The sequence below is a fragment of the Gorilla gorilla genome, chromosome 17 (assembly GCF_029281585.2).
Source record: "Gorilla gorilla gorilla isolate KB3781 chromosome 17, NHGRI_mGorGor1-v2.1_pri, whole genome shotgun sequence".
Classification (NCBI taxonomy): domain Eukaryota; kingdom Metazoa; phylum Chordata; class Mammalia; order Primates; family Hominidae; genus Gorilla; species Gorilla gorilla.
Window position 1 is genome coordinate 44,835,734 of NC_073241.2, and position 24,483 is coordinate 44,860,216.

At 38.6% G+C, this 24,483-nt stretch overlaps 1 protein-coding gene across 42 annotated transcripts in view; it reads left to right on the plus strand.

Moving 5' to 3' along the window:
* Positions 1-24,483, plus strand: part of EPB41L3 (erythrocyte membrane protein band 4.1 like 3) — a 237,705-nt gene that overhangs the window by 201,973 nt on the left and 11,249 nt on the right. For 9 of the 42 annotated variants that reach the window (XM_055368471.2, XM_055368462.1, XM_055368463.2 and 6 more), the window contains 7 exons: positions 3,774-3,871; positions 4,581-4,756; positions 8,205-8,425; positions 11,755-12,315; positions 17,505-17,558; positions 20,608-20,673; positions 21,142-21,333. In XM_055368471.2, the coding sequence (XP_055224446.1) occupies positions 3,774-3,871; positions 4,581-4,756; positions 8,205-8,425; positions 11,755-12,315; positions 17,505-17,558; positions 20,608-20,673; positions 21,142-21,333 (1,368 nt within the window). Of the gene's footprint in view, positions 1-3,773; positions 3,872-4,580; positions 4,757-8,204; positions 8,426-11,754; positions 12,316-17,504; positions 17,559-20,373; positions 20,410-20,607; positions 20,674-21,141; positions 21,334-24,483 lie in introns of all 42 variants that reach the window. The other 33 variants (XM_055368494.2, XM_063699430.1, XM_055368492.1 and 30 more) reach the window with 11 other exon arrangements.

Consider the following 24,483-nt stretch of genomic DNA (forward strand, 5'->3'; position numbering starts at 1 on the left):
TCTTTATTATATTGTTCCAATATTTCCTACTGCATACGTTAATTGAAGGGTTTTTAAAAATATATTTTAATATAAAATCCAGTCTCGGCCAGGTGCGGTGGCTCACGCCTGTAATCCCAGCACTTTGGGAGGCCGAGAGGGGGGTGGATCACAAGGACAGGAGATCGAGACCATCCTGGCTAACACGGTGAAATGCCGTCTCTACTAAATATACAAAAAATTAGCCGGGTGTAGTGGCAGGTGCCTATATTCCCAGCTACTCGGGAGGCTGAGGCAGGAGAATGGCGTGAACCCAGGGGGCGGAGCTTGCAGTGAGTCGAGATCGTGCCACTGCACTCCAGCCTGGGCAACAGAGCGAAACTCCGTCTCAAAAAAAAAAAAAAAATTCCAGTCTCATTAATAATTTTGTGTATACTTCAAGCAGTAATGGATAAATCTCTTCCTCCACATGCTGTTGTTATTTCTCCATGCTCTTTCTGTTTGTCCTGCAAATCTGGTTGTACTTTAAAGTGAACAGTTTAGAGGTCCTGTACTTCAAGGTACAAGGAATATTAGAACAAAGGACAATTAGTGTGAATTATATCAATGTTCTATAGCTCAATATGTGTTTGTTTGTTCGTTTTAAGTCAGAGAAGCTAATGAGACAATCAGAATTGTTAACTAGTCCTTACTCCTTGGACAACAGCCTCCATGATCAACTTACGTTTATATCTTCCTTAGTGGTTTGTACGTAATAGTAACACATATCTACTCTTATTTACTTAAGAGATAGTTAATAAATACCTCAAATTTCTAATTGGTATGGTTAGTATAACAGAGGCAGTCAAAGCTCAAAGATTCTAGCATACTTATATCTCTGAACATTTTCTGATATAATATAGAATTATCTCTTATCTTCAAAATCTACTTCTCTACTGGAGTTTCTTGGTGGAAAATGCAATTTAAAAAATCAGAATATCGGCTGGGCATGGTGGCTCATGCCTGTAATCCCAGAACTTTGGGAGGCCAAGGGTGGGAGAATCACCTGGGCCCAAGGATTTAAGGCTGCAGTGAGTTTGATCACACCACTGTACCCCAGCCTGGGTGACAGAGCAAAGACCCTGTCTCAAAAAATAACAAAAAAATTGAAACATAAAGCATGTAATGATGTTTAGTATGAACATAACATCATACCTATCTATGATAACTGAAATAATCTGTAAGCTTTTCATGTAAATAACTAAAATTATAGTGTTTTAAAAATATTTCCTAAAGATTATATATTAAACTTATAGCCAATAGATAGTCATTTGACATCATTGAACATTTGTTAAGTGAGCACCTATTTATTGTCAGACATTAGAAATCTAAAGACAAATATGACCTTGTTCGTTGTTAAGGGATTTTCTATTTAGCAGAAAAACGGACTCATATACTTTGATTGTAACAGCATGATGCAAATGAGATGATATTCTGTAGACATGGAGTGAGCATAGTATTGTGAGAGGCCAGAGGGGAGAGCTAGAGAAATGAATCAGTGGACAACTAGTAAGTCATGGGAGGTTTTAAATCAGGATGTGACACAACTTGGTGAATATTTTGGAATGATACATTTCTTAATGAAATTCAACGACTTAGAAACATGATGTGATAAGACCTAAACTAGGGCAGAGGCTGTGGGAATAGACTGGAGGGAACAAATGCGAGAGAGAGGTTTCAGAGGCAGAAGCAGCAGGTCTTAGAGACAGGATAGAGGAAGTAATTAAAAGAGGGAAAAGTCCAGGATAATCAAAGGTTTTCAGTTTGCATGATTGAAGCCAATGGAGATGACATTCGGCAGGAGGGAAAAGGGGGAAAATTTCAGAAAAACAACTGAAATCCCTTTGAAACAGATTTTCAGGGAGTAACTCTTGCATAGGAAGGAGTTGAACAGAGTTATCAACTGTATATATTTTATTCAAGGCCTTAGACATGGAATAAATTACTCAAAGAGCAAGGCAAGTTAGAGAAAGAAAAGGCCCTAAAACTAGAACTCTGGATAATACCACTATCTGAGAAAGGGCCAAGGAGCTGAAGAAATGACAGCCAGAGAAATAAGAGAAGAAACATAGGCTGATGGATGACCAGGAGATGAGTTTCAGAGGAAAGTGGTTAGCTAGCAGTATCATGTTACAGAAAGGGCACGCACGATGTGGACTAACAAAAATGTGTTGAACTTAACAGTCAGGCCCCATGATGACATTTCAGAGTTCAGAAAGGCAACAGGAGCACCTGCCAGGTGTGTTGAGGTCAGGAGTAGGTAGCAGAGGCAGCAGGTCGTGGCTTCTGCTTCCTAAAGTTTAGCAGTGAGGAGTGAGATGGGGTTGTGGTGCTGGCAGAAGCAGGCTCAGAGAGAGCTGGTTTTTCACTCCTCTTCTCTCTGCTTTTACAATCCTATTTACAGCCTGAGAAAAGTGAGTGAGAAGAAATTATTGGAGACACACAGACTCTGAAGAAGTTGAAAGAAATTGATATAAAACACAGAGAAATAGATATTAATAAACTATTAATACCTATTCAGGTAGTCTAGGAGCCTGCATCATCCTTGCCTACAGAGGTTGGCAGAGACTCTTCCCAGCTTCTTGCAGCAGAGTGCAAGCTGACTCTTCCATATAACCCCTGGAATTGGCATAATATGTGCATATTAGTTGCAGGATGAATAAATGGATGATGATTTAGTCACAAGCCACACTATGTCTGTCTTGACTGGGTCCCTCAGACAGTAGTGATTTTTACAAACACCACTGCACATGAACATCCAGAGTGAATAAGAAGTTGGGAAAGGCAATTGCGGTTGAAGCATTTGTGATGTATTTCCCACTTCCCCTAATCATCCTCAACAAACAAGAAATAGAGGTCAAACATGATTGTATCTCACATGCCATGCATATGACCCCTCACCTCGGTTCTTTGCCATATAAATGATTTTTACTATTGATTATAGCAGCAGTACCCATTGTGTGCTCTTTGGGGAAGCCTTTACTGTTTAAGATGATTGCCCTCTGGTGGTCTGATGTGTACCTTCTTCAGAATGTGAAAACCTGTGTGTCTGCAGTAATAAAGTATATTATGCAGGAAATGAGATGAGTATTTCACCTCGAAAAATCAAATGGCTGATAAGGCATCATCTGAAGTGTACATGCTGAAAAATATGAAAATATGTTCCCCCAATCTCTGATCTTACGTATGATATAGAGAGACGTTAGCATTTAACACGATAATCCATAGTGGAACACACAAATAAAATCAGCAATCTCTGACACCAACTTATCAACTACCTAAGAAATACACATATTTCCTGCCCAGATATTAGGAGAAAAATCTCATTTCTAAGAATGCTGTAGACTATATTTGTAAACATTTTGTTCATTTCTGTACCTTGCAGTTGAAGTCATTGTGTCATTGAGAAACCATGAAAATAAAAGTTTAAAAGTGATATCAGGGCAAATTGATTTCTGGAAGAAATCAAAAAAACCCCTTTTTGTGTTTGGTTTTCAGTTGTATCATAAGATACACACTTATTCAGAAGACATTTTACTGTATGCATAATGTGGCTATTTATACCTGCAGCATTTTAAAGACACATTTTTTAAATTAACAAACGAATCTGTATAGCATGAATTATGCATATAGCAATTGATCTAGTAAGTAAATTTTTAAAATTCTGGTGGCATTGTGATTCTGTAATTTATTTACAGGGCCTCTGTTGTTTATAATTTTAAACTTTACTCTTCAATGTATTTTTTTTTATTTAGTTTGAACAATTTGAAAGCACCATTGGGTTTAAGCTGCCAAACCATCGAGCTGCCAAGCGTTTATGGAAAGTATGTGTTGAGCATCATACATTTTTCAGGTAGGAAGAGATTATTTTGTTTTTTCCCTAAGGAATAATTATAATCACTTATACTGAAAAAGATTGTCAATAAAAAAATATGGAATTTTATTCTTTCTATCCCTTCAAGTTCATTGTCACCATATTTCTTGGTAAGAAATCCTAAGAGAACTAGAAGAAGACTAAATTTGAAGGATTTTCCCTAATTTGTCATGTACTTACATGTCCCAAACCCCCCTTCTTTAGTATCTTTAGTGTCTTTACATTATTTTTAGGGTGTCCACTTCAAATATCCAATCCATTCCTTACTATTTCAATTCCTTACTATTTCAGTGATTTCTCAATACCCTGAATCCCTTTACCTACCTATGCATGGTATGAGACCCATCAAATTAGGCACCCAACACCAAATTGTCACTCTTCTTCTTCACTAATATCAAACTATTTAGTAGCTGTTTGGGCTTATAGAACCATAGACTCTCCACTTTGCGTGGAATGTTAAAAATTCATCTAGTTCAGTACAACCCTCATTTGCATATATCCTCTCTACAACATCCCTAGTTGATATATACTGTATGCATTCTTTTATGAAATCAGATTTATTTAACTGCAAGTTGTGTGTTAAATGTTTAGCATGCAAAACACATGACCTCTCAGAGTAAAAAGTTTAAAAGGCACTCTCAATATTGGACTTAATAGTCTTTCTGCTGTTTTTCTTTATTCTCTTTAGACTACTATTACCAGAAGCACCTCCCAAGAAATTCCTAACCTTGGGTTCCAAGTTTCGTTATAGTGGCAGGACACAAGCGCAAACGAGAAGAGCCAGTGCATTGATAGATCGCCCAGCACCTTACTTTGAACGCTCATCCAGCAAACGTTATACGATGTCTCGCAGCTTGGATGGAGGTAGGCATCGCTTACTGGCCCTTAATAACCTACTACCTACCCCAAAAAGAATATGAAACTGTCCTGAGCTTTCAGTAAGTATAGATATTCCTGGATATTGTATGTTGAAAAGCAGTTGTTGCTTATTGACTGAATGGCACATTTTTAAGTCTCCCCCAGCGAAATGAAAGTCCCTTTGTCAGTCTAACATCTGCAGGTTTATGTAAAATTACATAAAAGAATGGCACTTCGGGAATGAAGAAAATAGCTTTCATAAGCTGACACCCTGAATTTGGAGAAAGATGCTCTCATTCTAAATATAGTAGTCACATACTCTGTGATTTGATTCTCTTGCCAACAGGTCTTAAAGGATTGGTAGGTTTAAGACCGTTTGTTTTATAAATCTATAAGTTAAATTTATTTCTGTTTCTAAAAAATCTTTATGAATAAAGTGTGACCTTTATCAGTCAGTTGATAATAACTGGTAGAAAGGATGACATGCAAATAACAGAGCAAAGGGCTGTAAGTTAAATTCTCCTAGTTGTGCTAATTACTACCCCAGATGGACTGGGAGAACAGTGCTAGGTAGGGGTTCTGTACTGCCAAGTTAAATTAGTCAAATGGAGAGATGACCATTCAAACTACCTTTTTAGGGGATAACACAACAGTGAATTTTTAGTAGGGTTTTGTTTTATCGAACAGTTTCTTGATTGCTCTCTGGAGTAATATGGAGGTACGCTTTCTGCTGCAAGGCGTGCCCGCTGTAACAATACTCTGGAACTGAATCATGTCTAGGTCTCTGTCTTCTTATTTGGAGCACCTGGAGATTTGTTGTTTTTAATAGAAGATCTTATCCTGTGCAAATAAAAAGAATTAGGAGTTTCTGGTATGCAGGTATGGTTTAAATAATAAGGAAAAACATAAATAAAAATAAACAAAAGTTACAAGTGCATGGTACCATCTCCTTCCCTACCTTTTTTGCCACTGTTCCCCTGAGAGTCTCAGCTCTGCCTTCCCCATTTCACTAGCCGGGTGATTGATGGGGAGAGGTGCTCCTTGAATCTCCCAACTAAAAACAACTGTCTTTTTCTAATGGAATACTTTATGAACAGTTTATAGAAGAAATCAAAATGGCATTATTAGTGCTATATTATGTATGTTACTAGCAAGGTGGGAACTGTACTCTTGTGGCATGGGTAAATCCAGATTGAAGTCCAGGCTCTGCTGCCCTCTGTCTCTGCAGTGGTTGACAAATGATTTCAGCTCTCCAGGCCTGTTTTAGTCATCTGTATAATAGGAATAAGGCCGCCTTTGATGGGGCTGTTGTGAAAAGCAAGGTATATGTGAAAGCACTCTTGTTACATAGGTAATTATCTCAATAATCATATTGATAATTACTCTTTTTTCACATTTTTTTTAAAATTTCAGTAGCTTTTGGGATACAAGCAGTCGGTTTTTGGCTACATGGCTGAATTGTATAGTAGTGAAGTCTGAGATTTTAGTGCACCTGTCACCTGAGTAGTGCACATTGTACCCAATATGTAGTTTTTTATCCTTCACCACCGCCCCCCCCCGCCACTGTCTGCCTTCTGAGTCTCCAGTGTCCATTATAGTACTCTATATGCCTTTGCATACCCATAGCTTAGCTCCCACTTATACATGAGAACGTATGGTATTTGGCTTTTCATTCCTCAGTTACTTCATGTAGAATAATGACCTTCAGCTCCATCCAAGTCACTTCAAAATACATGATTTCATTCATTTTTATGACTGAGTAGTATTCCATGATGTATATATACCACATTTTATATTCATAATTATTCTTACAGGCTTTTGTGAGCTAGCCTAGGAAGTTAATTACCATTGTGTGTCTTCTAAGAGTTTCCAGAATACCGAACTTAGAGCCAGCCCTTTTGAATAGAATAATTATCAGGACTGTTTCGAGCTGAATTAAGATATTGAAATATCGATGTTAACATTGAAGCTTTTCTTTCTGGTTTATCCTATTGACTCTTCTTTCTCCTTTAGAGTGTCTCTATTACCTATTTCTATATGTTATCAGTATTTGAGGAACTTTGTAGAATCGCACTTTTTTTTTCCTGAATATCATCCACTTTGTTCAGTGACGTGCACCCCAGGGAACACATTTGTTGTGAATGTTGTTTTCCTTATGACCTTTAGTGTGATAATGACTGCTGAGAAGACAGAAGACAATTGTGAAATCAATGTACTAATGTCATGCTGTCTCTTTCTCCCTGCCCAAAAGTGATGTTAGTCTCTCACTCCTTGCGGTCCTGCCAGCTCTAGTATGTTTTCTGCTGCTGTTGAGCTGGGTGGCACAGCTGCATGTTGCAACATAAACTGCTTTTTTGCAAGGTTGCATCTTACAGAGAATGGCCTAACTGGTCCATTAGGAAGTTGTGTCTCATATGAGCTTTTTCAACAGTGTAAAGAGATATAAAATGTCTTAGTGAAGATATTTTAGTGACATAGTTTAGCTATCAAAAGCATTTCAGAGAGGATTTCATTTCAGAATCCTTTCTTTTATTTACGTTTTTAAATTCCTAAAATAATAATGTAGATATTTTGTCTGTGATTAGTTACTGTGTATTTGAAAAGCAACATTTATAAGTTTTAATAAATTTTATATCTAAAACCTAAAATAATGAGTACCGACTTTTAAAACTTAACTCAATTAAGCATCTTTTCACTAAGACGTTTTAGCTGGGATGAAAGGCTATGTCTTATTCTCTTGAGTTTGCATGTTTTGCATTTGCATGAATTTCATTTAGCAACATTCATTGTGTTTTCCCAAAGTATTAGAGATGAGTAAATGTATATGCATATTATGGTAGTCTGTTTAAAATGCAGTAGAAATGAAAACATTTCTGTACTTTAGATGAATGGAATTGCCATCTGATTTTTATAATCTCTACCAAGATGGTTAATATTTGTTATTACCCATGGAGCTTTTATACTGTAAGAGTGATAGACTTTTCAACATTAATAATAATAATATGAAAACCAATTCAGTGCTCCTTGGTGAATGGCACTTCCAAAGAGCCAAGTGTATTAGAGCAATTGTGTACTGCAAAGACTGCTGTTAGGTGTGGAATTGGCCACTACGAGACTGGTGCCAGTGCCAGCCAATGGTGATAATATGCCCAGCGGCAGCTCGCCTCATGACCCTCCACTCACCTCCACACTTACACACATCCTCAGCAGAGAGTCTGAGGATAGATGAAATTCCAAGACATGAGCATTTCACGAATTTTAAAGCACTCGTATAGGAAATACAGGAAGGTCATGCTCTCATGAAGGTCCCTGCAGCACTGATTTGTTTTTTCAAGGCAAACCTGGTATTTTGTGTTGGTATTTTTTTTTTCAGTAAAGATATAGTTGGTGTTGTTCATGTGTCTTCTGACCTAACTATTTTGGATTTTATTTCTTCAATTGTATTTGCTTTTAGCATCAGTGAATGAAAACCATGAAATATACATGAAGGATTCTATGTCTGCTGCAGAGGTTGGTACTGGCCAGTACGCCACAACAAAAGGCATCTCTCAGACCAACTTGATCACCACTGTGACTCCGGAGAAGAAGGCTGAGGAGGAGCGGGACGAGGAAGAGGACAAACGGAGGAAGGGGGAAGAAGTCACGCCCGTCTCGGCCATCCGGCACGAGGGAAAGGTATAGCTCCCAGACTGCCTGCTAGAGCTTGCTCCAGCTTTTAAGAATGACTAAATGATGCTGAGGCTGTAAACCAGGAATGTGCTCAGATTTAGGATAAATCATATGTCAGCACTGGTCACATTCGTATGTCAATTTTTAAATTATGATTGCTGTTTCAACACTTTTTCTCTGAAAGGTTCATTCATAGCTCTTTGAAAATTTTTATTTTAATAAGTTGTGTGCTATGTAAGACTTTCAATAGCTGTCCTGTATGTGAATCTTAAAAATACTTTTGATGGCGTATTACACTTTTCTGTTTGGGCTCACGTTTCAGAACTGTCACTAAAGCTGTTTTCTTTGTTTCTGGCCCCATTCTCCTACCCAAGTACAGCATATTTTTCTAGATATACAATTATCATATTGCCATTCTTCTGACTATAAGTACGTGGAGTGACCACAACCTATATATTTATACTTACGCCTAATCAGCAGAGTAGTGACTGGCCATGTTTTGAAAAGAGATCTTAAGGCAGAAAGTTGCAACAGAAGATAAAAAGGGAATTTGGCAGCAGCTTCTTCTTTCAGTGTTTAATTCATTAGACTTTGTAACATTGTTTCACCCCAAATTAAATATCTTTTTTAACACCATTTTTAAACACTATGTTTTTTTCTGGTGATCCAGCACTACAAAGCAACTTTTCAGAAAAATAATTTAAAAGTCAAAAAACCCTTCAGGAGGCTTATACCTAATAATAATGGAAAAACAGAGTGGCTCCTGGCCTGTACAGAGCATAGAGTAAGAGGAAATAGCAGAATGAAAATGCTCATAATAACCCATGGGTTATCCTAAAATTTGAGTAAATTTGATTCACGAGTGCTCTTTTGTACATGGGCTCTTCAAATAGAGATGGAGAATCACTACCCCGAATTCTATGGAAAGTGTTCCTTCTGATGAGAATTTAGCAGTGACATCTTAACATAGACAAATAATTTTTGTAGTTATGCTAAAATATTACAAATGGCCCAATCCATCATCTTTTATTTTTTGGGATAAGATTATTTATTTGGCAAACACAAAATTAAGCAGAGAGTAGGAAATAATGGCAGGGATATTTCAATAACTTTTGCTGTTAAAATGTGCTTTGTTGTAAATTTTGTTTTTACACTCTTCCTGTCTGTTCAGTCAAGGAAGGCTTTAAAGGGGACAGAAAAGAATATAATCCACCCAAAAAACAAATATGTGGTTCTTCTTCTTAGTTATTCTAACATTTTGTAAAATCGCCATGCCAACATAAGATTCCCATGGATATATAAGTATGAAGAAGTGACACATCAATGTAAGTGATTTTTAGTTTTGCTCCCAAGATAAAGCCGGACATTTTCACTTTATTTGCTTTTAAAAGACCACCAGTTTGTTTATGTAAAACGTAGCACTAAGCTGTCCTCACTTGGTGCCATTTGTGATGTGGGAAAAGACAAAGGACACTACCAGCCTCATAGCCTGAGTCTCTGAGAAGCCAGCACTCTGGGCAGAATGTCTTCAGGAAGTCTGTAGCTGAAATCTGGTGCTCATATAGGTGTGGGCTGGCTTGGTTTCCCCAGTGCAAAGCTGTCTTTTAGAAATGACTTTAATAATCAGCATGGAAGGTTAAACCTTAATTTTATCCTTCTCCATCTTCAAAAAGTAACGTAGAGGGTACTTATTTTTCAACCAAAATGAAAGTGTATTACTGAAAATAGTTCTTGAAAGGCTGGTCCCCTAGGTTGCCTGGGAAGGAGGCACGTTTCCCAGGCTGGGATCCCCCGGGTCATGGGGCTGCCTCACCTCCATGCTGGAGGACAGTTGTCTTCATGCAGAAGTTAGTGTGTAGCAGCTACATTATTCTTAGTTGAATGAGATTTGTGCAGGTTCCTGTTTAAAGTGCCGTCTTTAATGTCAAATGCAAATGTGTGGGAAAAGACATACTTCTCTCATAGTAAAAAGAGACCCTTCAAATGCCGAAGAGCTATGATTTTATTTGTGCATGTTCTTTCCCTCATGCCTCAGATGTAACTTTATTTGTGCATTTTCTTTCTGTCGCTATATTTACCACTTCTCCCCAAGTCAGGATTGCATAACCACACAAGGCAGGCTGGGTAATTTCCATGCTGTCAGGCCACTGGGCAAAACACACACATACACACACGCAGTGACACAGACATCAGCAGGAGTCTAATTACTTTCAGGCTTGGACTTCCCGGCCTGCAGCAGCTGCTGTACCTGCCCAGGTCGTGCTTGGGGCTTGCGTGCTTTCCTTCCTCCCCTTCTTGTCCAGCAACCCCTCCACCACCTGCAGAGGAAACTGGCCCTGGTCGTGGAGACTTCCAGGACCCAGAGAGGAGGAGAAGTAGATTCACTTGCCCCATAAAAGCTTGAGCTCACCAGGGGAGCACCTGAGGAAAACCCTGCTTTTATCATTATATTAAGGACTCAAACCAAAGATCTAAATATGCCCTTCAGCTGCTAAGAAAAATCAGAAGGCTGGGAAATTATATCTTTCTATTATTATGCATCATAAATAATAGAAAGTAAATACTGGCAAAGCATGTTACAAGAAAACACATTGTTTTTGCTAGTTAGCTTGTTGAAATCACTTGAGTTGAAGTTCCACTAATATCCTAAATAAAGGAGCCAAAATAGAGCTTTCAAGGGAACTTCAGTTCTTTTTTGAGGAGTGAGATATTCAGAAATGCTAAGTGTCGAATCCCTGATTGTAACTACTTATCAGATAGGAGTGGGGCCAGAAACTTCTTGATTTGGAATGTAAACTCCTTGTTTTGGATGTAATTGAATAACCAGGGAAAGGACTAATGCTAGAGATTGGTTTTTTTTTTAATCAAAATCTGGATTGGATTTCATCTTCATTTTTAATCTAGCTGAACTATAGTAACAGCTCTGCTACCTGGAAATCAGGAGAAGGTTATTGAAAGTCTTCATGTTAAGTTATCAGATTTACTTATGTTTGCTCCCCAAAACCTGAAACTTTCTAGAGTTGTTAGTCTAAAATGAAATTTTTTGACCATGTGAAATGTGTAGACTTTGGGATTGCCCACAGATACCTTCTGTTCTGAGTTTTTAAAGAATTCCACCTGTATGTGATGGTCTCATGGGAGAAATGTAGCCGTTCGTGGCAACAGTGGCATGCAGCTTGAATACTTTAACATTCATGAGCAACCCTAGTGCTAAAATTTTTGTTTTACAATTTTATATTGATACCCATAAGAAAATTAACTAATTGCAGTTTTCTTTTTGTCCTTTTGCACCTCTGTTTGCTGCTTTCTGTCTCTCTCTGTCTCTTTCACATCAGTCACCTGGGCTTGGCACTGACTCATGTCCCTTGTCACCCCCATCCACCCATTGTGCCCCCACATCTCCCACAGAGCTCCGTAGGAGGTGTAAGGAGAATGACTGCAAACTGCCAGGTTACGAGCCGTCCAGAGCTGAGCACCTGCCTGGAGAGCCCGCCTTGGACTCTGATGGCCCAGGGAGGCCTTACCTAGGGGATCAAGATGTGGCTTTTAGCTACAGACAGCAAACTGGGAAGGGGACCACCCTGTTCTCCTTCTCCTTGCAGCTCCCCGAGTCATTCCCCTCCCTCCTAGATGATGATGGATACCTCTCTTTCCCCAACCTTTCTGAAACCAACCTCCTGCCCCAGAGCTTGCAGCATTACCTCCCGATCCGCTCACCGTCCCTCGTGCCCTGTTTCCTCTTCATCTTTTTCTTTCTGCTGTCTGCCTCCTTCTCAGTGCCATACGCTCTCACTCTCTCCTTCCCTCTGGCTCTGTGCCTCTGCTACCTGGAGCCCAAGGCGGCCTCCTTGAGCGCCTCCCTAGACAATGACCCGAGTGACAGTTCAGAGGAAGAGGTGTGTACCTCGGCATAGAACACGCTTCCCCTTCGTGTTCCGTGCTTGAGTCCGAAACAGTGTTAGCTGGCTGCTGCCATAGTGGTCCTACTTTCAGAGCCTCATTTATTGTCTGTGCCAATATGTTGAGGTTTCTGTGTGTTGGGGAGTCCAACCTGGGCCCCAGGGTTAGGCACAACACCATGTGGATGTAGCAGTCTGAGCCCAACCCGGAATCGTTCTGCTACCCACTGAGTTCTACGTGGGATGAAAGACTCAGCCAGAAGTCAATTTTATATAACCCGTCAGCTGTGTAAAAGATCAGGGCTAAGCTAAAGGTTCTGATCAGTTATGGTTTAATAAGGTAAATCACATATAAGACAGATGATGAGTAGTTTTCAACTTAAATGACAGTCAAGGAGAGGTGGAAGAGTGCATCCCCGGAGGGGATGTATCATCATCACCTGGGTAGCTTTCTAAAGTTGCAAAGGTATCTCCTCCCTGGAGATCCCGAAATGTCCCCACCACCCTCTGCTCATCATTGCCAGACAGTCATTGTTACTCACAGAGAGGTCAGTCAATCGGATCCCACACTGTATTGTGTCAGAGCAGTTTAAAGCACCCACATGACATCAGTCATTGGTAAGGGCAGAAACAAGCCCAGAAGCAACTGCATGCAGTGCAGCAGTGTTCAGACACAATCAGAAAAGGACTAAATTGAAGTTTTCAAACAATGTAAAGGCAGGCTGAAATTTCACCGTGCTAGCAATGCCAATGCAGATAATATGACAGCGATTCTTTCAACTGCAGTATGAGTCTCAAAATCCCCCCATTTTCACAGTGTGGTAAGGCTGGGCCTCTATGGCTGCCAGCCAGACATGGACATAGTAGGGGAAAGACCCTGAACTATCAGCCTCCATCCTTGAAGGCATGCTGCTGCAGGGCAGGCTCCTGTCCCAGACTTGAGCAATTGGGCGAGCTGACATGGTAGCCAGTAGTTTTTCCTGTTAATTATTCTCCTTTCCCACCGCCACACAGCCCAGTGAACAGCCCAGCAGTTTCTCTTTCTCCAGGCTTCAAATAGAGTGCAGGGAAGAATAATAGAAGCTGCCACCAGAGGCCCCGGCTGCTGTCATGCACGCCCCTCCCCACACCTCTCCCCAGGCTCCCTGCAGCCCTCCGGTTCCCACAGAACAAGAGCTGTTGTGATAGGAAAAAAGCAAAATACGCTTAGCATTTTTTTTTAAAGTCACGAAGTCAAGGCAATGCTAAAAAAGGAAAGAAAGTCTAAATCTGTGCTCAGCTAGAAAGTCATAATTTGAGCTGCACCTGTGAGTATATAGTATTATATGTTGAGGGTGTGCGAGTATCTATATTTAGTGGAATTATGACCATTTCTTTGCAGCAGAAGGAAAAAATGTGAATGGTCTCACAGGTGTTTTAAGTAAAAGTCTACACTTTTAATAGATTTTGCATAAGAGACATTTTCAAGGTTCTTGAGTTATATATAACGATTTGCTCCAACTGATATATAAATAACTTTTTATACATGGAAAATATTTTGAGAGCTACTTGAAATCCTAGGCTTTAATATCACTATTTCTCATATTGGCAATATTATCAAATAGTGTTGGACTAGAACATATTACAGTTAAGAACACAATATTGTCTACAAAGACAATGTTATTATTTATTAGCTGATTTCTAACATGGAGATATATTTTTCCTTTAACAGTCGAGTTAGTCATCAAGCTAACATAAGGCAAAAAAGATTGCTGTTTTATGCTTTTCTAAATTCAAAATAAATATTTCAACTTTTATATAGCAAACCACACAGATCTTGTGCCTAATCCAGGGTATACATCTTGTTGTAATCAGTGCATGAGAATTAATGTTAAACTTGGGCATGTCTGCATTACATTGGCAAAACAAATCACAGCAGTTAATTGTTACAAGCTAGCGAACGTGTGATTGGAGCTTCCCAGTCATAACTGTCCTTGTTATTGCAAACCTCCAAAACCATGAATTAGCACTGACCACTGGAGTCTTCATCACCCTTCTCCGCAGCCCTAGTCAGCCTATATGATAGCTTTCCTGCCATCAGACTCTGTAACTAGCCATCTGTTCAGTGTTGTCTCTTGAAGTGTTAAGAGCTGTGCATTCTAGTTCAGGCTGAGCTAGAGAACTCATATTGAGGTCATTCTGGTCTGTTTTATTTAAATTGCCATTTGCTTGCATGGCCTGATTTAATCTCTAGGCCTCAAGCACTGTGGCAGCTACACTGAGTGACTTCTTAACCTACAATTCAGCCTTGTCACTTTCGTTTTGCCAAGTCACTACTAATTAATTCTTTTTAAATATTGTATCATCATTGCTTACATTTTTAACATGTTATGGTGGCTTATTTCCAGCCTTTCTAAGAGTGAAATCCAGTATAAAAAGGCTTCAACATTTCACATTATAAAGCTGTTGACCAGTCATGTTTTTTCTTTTGTACTTTCAGAATGGTCAAATAAGGGGCAGGATATCAAAATATCGTATCAAGAAACATGAGATGAACTTACCTCCCCAAACCATAAAATGCAATTACATGTGTATTTCTGAGTAATTTTTTGATAATACAAAGAAAAATAGAGATAAGTTCAAATAAAGAGGAAGAAATATTAACTGATTTATAACATTTTAAATTACATAAACAGTATCATATGATAGTTTATGATATGTTATATATTTGCAGTTTTATGTAGTCATCATACATTATAGAAATACCAGTTGCTATAAAAACTGTTTTATTCAGCCTTATTCATTTATTGACTGTTGATCAGGCACTATACTACTGACTGACTGACTAAATGCTAAGTAGGAATTCAAGAAATTTTATATGTGGACTATGCTATTTGTGTATGGCTGAGAAAAATAGGAATAATTATATAATATAATTGTTATAGGCAATTTTTTTTTAGCTCTGAGTGTGTCAGGCATTATATAGAGCACTTAGTATCCATTACCCAATACAGTTAGGGCTGTTATTTTCTCCATTTTATGAGAAGGAAACTGAGATTAAAATATGAAAAGTACCCAATGTGCCACAGGTTTGAACAGAAAGGATTTGAGCTCATGTTCATCTGACATTAAACCTTTCCCTCTTAACGACCACTGTCCCCTAATGCTAAAATGCTTGCAAGTTACTGAAGTAAATTTTAAAACCACAAGGGAAATAAGCTAAATAGGAGGAGAAGCACTTTCAAAAATTTTAGAAGTGTTTGACACAACTAATTAGAACACTAAATGCAAGTCATTCGAGCTGGGCGCGCAGTGGCTTACCCCTGTAATCCCAATACTTTGGGGGGCTGAGGCAGGTGGATCACTTGAGGTCAGGAGTTTGAGACCAGCCTGGCCAACATGGTGAAACCCTGCCTCTACTAAAAGTACAAAAATTAGCCAGGCATGGTGGCATGCACCTATAGTCCCAGCTAGGACTACAGGGAGTCCTCCCTAGTCCCACTAGGGAGGCTGAGGTGTGAGAATCACTTGAACCCAGTAGGCGGAGGTTGCAGTGAGCCAAGATTGTGCTACTATGCTCCAGCCGGGGTGACAGAGTGAGACCCTGTCTAAAAAAATAAAACACTAAGTGCAAGTCATTCTTATTTATTCTTGAAAGCCTAAGATCTTTGAGTTATTCTGTACACCTGAACAAATAACCGGTCTCTCTTACTAATTCAAACTGGCCTTTCCCAGGGCTGTCACTCGGTACAGCCATACTAATCCCATAGCAACAATCACCTTTATATGAAAATTAACAGCCACCTCCTGCCCCCAGTTGTTAACCAAGCCGGTCAGGTCATGAAAATGGGTCAACACGCTTTCCCTACCAACCTACAGAAAATTATTTTCCACTTAGACTTGGTAGCAAGGGTGCCAGAATGGTGTCCTCAGGTACATGTGCTGAGCATGTGTTCAGCCTCCCTTTCTTTTAGGAGTATGTAACATGAAACATGTGGCTAGTGCCAAGAAATCAGCATAACCAGAGTTTAGTTTTGTCAGTGGAAACAACACTGTCCCAGTTGCCCCTTCCTGACATTTCTTGTTCTTTGTAGTGGGAGGTTATTTTAAGAACCAGATTCACCATCATAGACTCCCCTCCCATTTTCATTTTTGTTTTCAAAATATTAATCACAAATATTTGATCAAGGGAACTTTATTAATGATTAGTTGATATCTGTGGAGGGAAAGTCAGTTAATATTAGGGCATTTAGATGTCCACAGCTCTACTCTACTCGAGAGAAAACAGTTTTTAAGTCATAAATCCCTGTGAAACAGATTAAAAACCAGTCCTGAAATTACTGTTCTCATTCTCCTCAAAACCTAGGCTCTGTCAAATGCTGTGCTTTGTTTTATTTGTTTCTAAGTAGATGTTTCTCTCTTTCTCTTTCTCTGTCTATTGTTTTAACAATTCTTCTTATTATTTGCTTCATTTGAATGGTATTTTTAGAGCAAGATGTTTAAATACATACTTTAATATACTTCTTTATATTGGAGGGTGGGGCAAAATAAATATAACATTTAGTCTTAAAAAATATCTAGTTAGCAACGCTACTTGAAAATCGAGTTATGTTTTTCCCATAAAAAATATATGCCTGTGAGTCACTGGCATGTGCCTTTTATAATTGACAGGTAATGCAGACAGCCTGATGGCCTTAGATGGATATAAATTATCATAATGGTATAAATGAGAGGCTGAAAGTCCAGTGACTGTTACAGTAGCTTTTTCTGTAAATTGACATTTTCATTTACCTTTCAAATATGAAATATTACTAGAATAAAATATATATAAACATCAATTTTATTTGCATTAAACATTTTAAGGAGATGTTGCTTGAGGTTTTTAGTTAAAAGTTGGAGGAGGGGTGTGGGGATGACAAATTGGTTTCCCTGAGACATAGAACCAGACAGGTCAGTGTGGCTCCTCAGCTCCTGCAGGCTGAGTGTGCCTCAGGTATTCCTATGAGTTGGCTCTGTTGATGACACCTAGCTCTGGCCCTTCTGTTGCTTTGCTTGAACTTGTGTTCTTGTGAGAAGGTAGTATGACACAGAGAAATCACAGAGAAAGAAAATGACCTGTCTGACCTGTGCCAGAGCGTGTTTGACCAGATGGTTTACTTTCTGTCCCTGCCTTCCTCCTGGAACCTGATCACTTCTGTGGTCAACAGACTGACAGTGAGCGCACGGACACCGCAGCCGACGGGGAGACCACCGCCACGGAGGTTGGTATTGTGGCTGAGAGTGGCTGGTAGTGGCATACCAAAAATGCCTTGTAGGGTGGCTCTTTGTTTAAGAACTCCACATATGAGCTGCTGTAATGGAGATCAGTTCTAACTTTAACAGTTGGAGTTAAATATGTATTTTGTTGTCTAGACCAGTGGTTCTTAAACTCTGGCCTACATCAGAATTACCTGGAGGATTCCAGCCTCATGTTTCTCATTCAGAAGAGCTGGGGGTGGACTTGAGGATTTATATTTCTAACAAGTTCCCAGGCGATATTGACTCTGCACATCTTAGGACATATTTTGAGAACCACTTGCCTAGACTGATAATACATTTTTTTTTTTTTAGAAAAAAATTCTATCTCAAATGAGAGGCTACAGATGTATAATAAAATGAATGGGAAGAAGGTCACAATTAACTAGTATTTTGGCTTGATACAGACATATTTTTAATTCCCCAATGGTGAAATAATTATTGTTAAAATAAGACTTACCTTAGTCATTTTTGTAGCCTTTGACTATGGCCTCGGTCACTCATAAGAAATGAATTTTTAAATTACTGTTAGTACTTTATTTTTAAAAAATGTAATCACATTAAACAGTGATAGAAGATATACTGTTATTTCTCCTTTTTTCTTTAGGGTTAAAGAAACACATTAAATGTGTGTGTGTGGCTTATATTGTTTTTCAAATCTTCTCTACCGTTAAGTAGTTAAAATATCTTTAAAAATAATATCTGTACTAATGGAAGTCAAGACATTTATTGTTGTTAATTCGGCTACTTTTTACTAGCAGAATTTAGTTTTTACTTTGTAATAATGTTTATTTTAGGTTGTTTATATTTTTTTTGCATCATCCTATTATAATAATATTTTCTAGTTGGGTATTTAGAAAAAACTAAAAATGTTGTAAGTGGTATCTGTATATCACTTAATTGAAAATATCTTCAGAAAACATCTTTCGCGATGGCGTTTTATTAGGTTTCTTCCTTTAGAAATGCCAGAGTTCAATCCAAAGCTTGAAAATCATAAGTTTTTAACATTAAAGATGATATTGTTAAAACTATTATGCAGATTCTTTTAAGCAATCGTATATAAATCTATTACAAGTTGGTAATTTTCTTTGCCAACTATAACAAAGCTACACCTTGATTTTATAAGAGTTAGTTACATGTAGCCACAGGGTAGTACATCCAGTAAATTTCATTGGAATCTTAATGTGTGCTATAAATGAAAAATATTTTAATAATAATACCTTAAACTTCTACAGTAGTTTTAAAATGTGTTATATAACATTTAAAGCATGCAAGGGAGTACCTATAACATAGGTAGATTTTGAAGCTTAAAAATAAAATGAAGAGCTGTGAACCCCCTATGCACTGAAGAATGGGTGTGTCACCAGCACATTAGCACTGTGTTTAAATTTCCTGTTTGCCCCGTGATACTGATGAAACTCTGTCCCATCTATAGGTGGCCAGCACAACAGTGGTCAGTGTAGAATATGAAGAGTAAGCAGTCTTGTCCCCATTGGCAAATAAGAAGAGGGAGACCTAGATAAACTAAATGATTTTCTTAAGGCACCTAACTTGGTGTGATCCTTTTCTCACCTAGAATTTCATTCTGGGTCTCCTCTTCTAGCACAAGGGCATAAAGCCCCAGTCCTGAGTCCAAGAGCCATAGTGAGAGACACAGCTTCGGCTGCTACATGCACATGTGGCTTGGCCTGCTTACTAATTACTGATACTCAGACAGCAGTCCAGGGATTAGACCACTCCTTGAAATTAGAAAAATCAGGAGAATGAGGTGGCTTTGGGATAACTGTATTTTTTCAAATCTCAAAAATTGTCCTGTCTAAAACCTTTAAAAGAAATCATGCTGTTGTTGATAGTAGTTGATTTCTTTAAAAAAAAAAAAAAAAAAAAAAAAAACTTTCTTAGTTGCCCCATATTTGTCTTCTCCCCTCCCAAATTTGTTCTTAACTATATACATTCAAGAAAATTGGCTGGGCGTGGTGCCTCACTCCTGTAATCCCAGCACTTTGGGAGGCTGAGGCGGGCAGATCACTTGAGGTCAGGAGTTCAAGACTAGCCTGGTGAACATGGTGAAACCCTGTCTCTACTAAAAATACAAAAAATTAGCCAGGCATGGTGGCAGGCGCCTGTAATCCCAGCTACCTGGGAGGCTGAGGCAGGAGAATTGCTTGAACCCAGGAGGTGGAGGTTGCAGTGAGCTGAGATCACGCCATTGCACTCCAGCCTGGGCAACAAAGCGAGACTCTGTCTCAAAAAAAAAAAAATCAAGGTCTCAAGAAACTTTAAAATGTGGGAACCTCTGTGCAAAATTCTTCATATTCTTTGAGCATGGGTTCTCTGGTCTACAAATTGGGGATCATAATCACTAACCTCATAGGGCGGGATTCATACACTACATGTGAGCTCTCATTATTGTGTCATCATAGCTATTCTTACAAATTTTAATTTTAATCTGGCTCCCCCCACTTCCTGAACTATTTCTAATGTTCATCAATAACAACCTGCCACACCCTTGCTGTCACCTTCTCAACCACGTGTGTCTGCTGGTCAAAATGCCAAAGACCCACCAGGCAAGAATTCTTCCACTCCTATATTCCTGTATTCTTATTAAGCTTCCTAATTGTGTGTGAGAATGTTGTGGTTTGTGTATAAGAAAGAAGTGGCATCCATATGCATGAGCATACACGTGCCCACATTTAGCAAGTCTATGTAGACCATAGTTCTTCAATCTTAGAGTAAATTGCATGTAAGACTTTATTTCCCACTCTTTCTTGATGCTGGCAGTCGGACCAGGAGGAAGATGCAGAGCTCAAGGCACAGGTAGAAAATTAAAAATAAAACAAACAGCAACAACAACAAAACAACAGTGTGTGATAAGTCATTGTTTGTCTACAGCGTTCAGATCTTTCAGCATGCTCTGTAGCTGGTTACCATGTTGTTGGTGCAGTGTGTAGGTTGGCATTTGTTCCCTTGACGACTGTGTCCCTTACTTTTCCCTTTCTTCTCCACTTTTTTCAGAATAGTCTGATTAAACGAATAAAGGGTGAAAATGTGTATGTCAAACATAGTAATCTTATGTTAGAGGTTGGTATTGGTATATACCAGTGCATGTCTGTGTGTGTTGTTTTTCTTTCAGTGTAATACCTGTGGGCTCATATTGTGATGCATGAACTGTGTGCTCATCTGTTAATAAGTGGGGATGACTTCTCAGCTTCTGATTTGTTATTCTCTCCTAGATATAGATCCCTTTTCCTGTGTGTATATTTATTTTAATTCTCTCAGGATACATGTGAATTGTACTCTTTATAGTTTGCCTTCTAAAATTCTTTTGGTATTCATGTTTGTGTGAACTAGATTTTTTTTTCTGTTTCCTTTCCATGGGAAAATCACATTTTCACCAGAGTGTTTGTGGTAGTGCCATGAGCCTTGATCAAAATTTTGTTTTATTTTGACTACTAATAAGATTGACATTACTTTAAAAGCAAACAAAAGAGCTGAAAGGAACACAGATGTAAAACATTGACTGTTGGATACTTTATGTTCTGAATATAGGAGCTAGAAAAAACTCAAGATGACCTGATGAAACATCAAACCAACATTAGCGAACTGAAAAGAACCTTCTTAGAAACCTCAACAGACACTGCCGTAACAAATGAATGGGAGAAGAGGCTTTCCACCTCCCCCGTGCGACTGGCCGCCAGGCAGGAGGATGCCCCCATGATCGAACCACTTGTCCCTGAAGAGGTCAGTAGTTAGGCTTGTGGTCAGACTTGTATTCTGTTTACCCGCCTTCCTTCTCTACAGGGTGTGGAATTTCTTTTGACAGTCTTCTGGGTAGAAAATCTCTCTTCCTACCTATGTTTAACCTGAGCTGAGATGCTCAGTGCTCCAGAAGAAAACTGCAAAATAAAATGGTTAAAGTGGCTGAGGAGTGAGTAATAGCATCAGACAGTTCTTAGGGCGGGAAGCCACAGGGAGACTATCGTGAAAAATCAGCTGATTCTGACCATAAACCTAGATTTATAGCTGAGAGAAATCAGGGTATTCTCTTCATGCATTGACACTTTTTCCGCATATGCTTTCTACTTTTGCTTGAGGCCCATTGAGATTGTTTGACTAAATGGTAACCTGAAGTTGATAGCATTTCAGGACAATTTTACTCTGAGATATTACACCAGGCTTTTATTGATATAACAAGAGTTTTATTTGATTTTTATTTATAACTGATTATCTTAATTGATTTATATTAAGTTTTTTGTTTTTTGTTTTTAAGACAGCGTCTTGCTGTGTCACCCAGGCTGGAGTGCAGTGGGGTGATCTTGTCTCACTGTAGCCTCCGCCTCCCAGGTTCAAGTGATTCTCCTGCCTCAGCCTCCCAAGTAGCTGGGACTATAGATGCCCTTCACCACACCGGGCTAATTTTTGTATTTTTAATAGAGATGGGGTTTTGCCATGTTGGCTGGGCTTAAGACCACTTAAGTTTTGCCACTTAAGACCAAACTCCAGGTCTTAAGTGATCCACCCACCTTGGCCTCCCAAAGTGTTGGGATTACAGGCGTGAGCCATCGCACCTGGCCAAATTTATAATCAGTTCCTAGTAGATGTTTTATGGAGAAAGTAGTGGCCAGAAATTTTTTTTTAAGTAAGGTTATTTCACACTCTTTGGCTGTACATTTAAAGAGATTTTTTTTTGAGACATAGTTTTTTTTTGTTTTTTTGTTTGTTTGTTTGTTTGTTTTTGAGATGGAGTTTCTCTCTGTCGCCCATGCTGAAGTGCAGTGGCGTGACCTCCGCCTCCTGGGTTTAAGTGATCCTCCTGCCTCAGCCTCCTGGGTAGCTGGGACTACAAGCATGCACCACCACACCTGGCTAATTTTTTTATATTTTTAATAGAAGTGGGATTTCAACATGTTGGTCAGGCTGATCTCAAACTCCTGACCTCAAAAGATCCACCACCTCAGCCTCCCAAGGAAGCTCTTTTTAAATGTACAACCAAAGACTCTGAGGATTCAGCTGGTGTTACTTCAGGGCTCCCATTGTGTGGGAACCAAAAATTACTGTAGTGCTAACTTGACTGTCTACTGTTAGACATCATGTTGCTTTATCTCTGTTTCAAAAAAAGTTTTTGAAAACTGCATCTTTTTTAGCATTGTATTGGTTAACCTCCTTTTCTATAAGACCACTTTATTGGGAAATATTTGTTCAGGAAGCTGACACAGAATGGAACATTAAAACTTAGGCTTTGGTGAGAGAAAAATTCTTTAAACAGTGGTCTATATGCAGTGCTTAAGTCCTTGCAGTAAAAAATAAGAATTCAATTACACTTATTGTTGATCATGTTCTAAACCTTTGAAAGCTGTTTATCAAAAGTAATCAAGAACTCACTATCAGTATGTTCATGATAATCCCAAACCTAGCTAATAAGAAATAGGTCTATATCCATTTGAATGACTTAAAAAGGACCCTTTTATGCAGAATAAGTGAAAAGTACGATTACCAACATATTCTTGTACCATTACACTTCAGTTCCATTCAAACTACTGAGTTTCAAGAGACAAATTTCACATTGATTGATTTAAATATAATAGTCCTTACAATATTCAGTTATGCTCTCATGAATTTTATTGTAATTGGTTAAGTTTGGCTTATCCTATTTCTACTACCTCTTTTGGAAATAATTTACTGGCTCTAAAGATATCAGATACTGGATTAAGTTACAAAAACACAAACTAAATAGCCACCCCAAACGAAACAAAACAGAGCAAAACTAAATGCTAAGTGATCGCCACTTTGAATGAAAGTTTAGGGAACAACTTAGAGAATTTAAAGGGTGGTGCTGATAAACAAGGGAACTTCATAAGTCCAGGCTATTAGACTAGTAAGATATGTTTTTTTTTACATTTATAATACCCTAAACGTTAGAGAATTAACATTTGATAAGCCCAAGGATGTTAATAATTTAAGGAGTGCTTTGAATATACTGAACTTTCCCTGGATATTAATGCTTTTTCTGTGTTAGTGCAGAAAAACTGGAGAAGGCCAGGAAAGGATTTTTTCAGAATAATTAAGGAAGAAAAACATGCCCTCTGCAGAATGGCAAAGCAGTTTGGTTATTTAAACTGGAGAAGAGCAAAGGCTGGCATACTCACTGCTTTCAGCGGCTGCAGGGTTGTTTTGCAGTCCCTCAGTGCTCCGTCACACTGTGAATGGAGACATAGCAGAAAGAGCTTGACTAGATACAGAGAACTTGTTAGAAACAGGGCTGATTAACCCTGCTTATCAAAGGAGCCCTGAAAAGCATCTCAAAGAAGCTTCAAGTCCCAGGGTAAAAGGGATCTCTTTAGGTGTCAGGGTGCTGTGCTCCCCATGGCAGCAGGGCCAGGCAGAGTGGCCTGTCCTCTCTTCTACTCTTCTCCAGGACCTCATAGTCATCAATGACATCAAGTTTATGCTCCAATTGAGGGCCCTGTAGGTAGCCTTCAGAACAAACCAGAAAGTTCTTTTGCTCTAAATTATTGCCTATTTCTATATTAAAACCATGGCTTCTGTTATTTTTGTGTGTGAAAAGCACAAAAGATAATTTTATCCTCTTTTTAATTGTTTGTATGTTATGCACATAGAAAACATACTGGTTTATAAATATATAACCAAACGATTTTTATTTTGGAGGGGATATTTTTTAAAGTAAGTTACTAATTTGATATTACTCTATTTTATAATAAAGCCTACTTCAATTAAACAGTAGTCAACCAGTTTAGAAAGAAATCCAGTTACTTCTAAATGGAAATATTTAACTCAATTTTTAAAATTGACATCTCTAATAAAGTAGTGGTTATTTTGTGTCAGAATCAGAAAGAAACTTAGATTTGGTGACCCCAAACTTACGACTTCCCA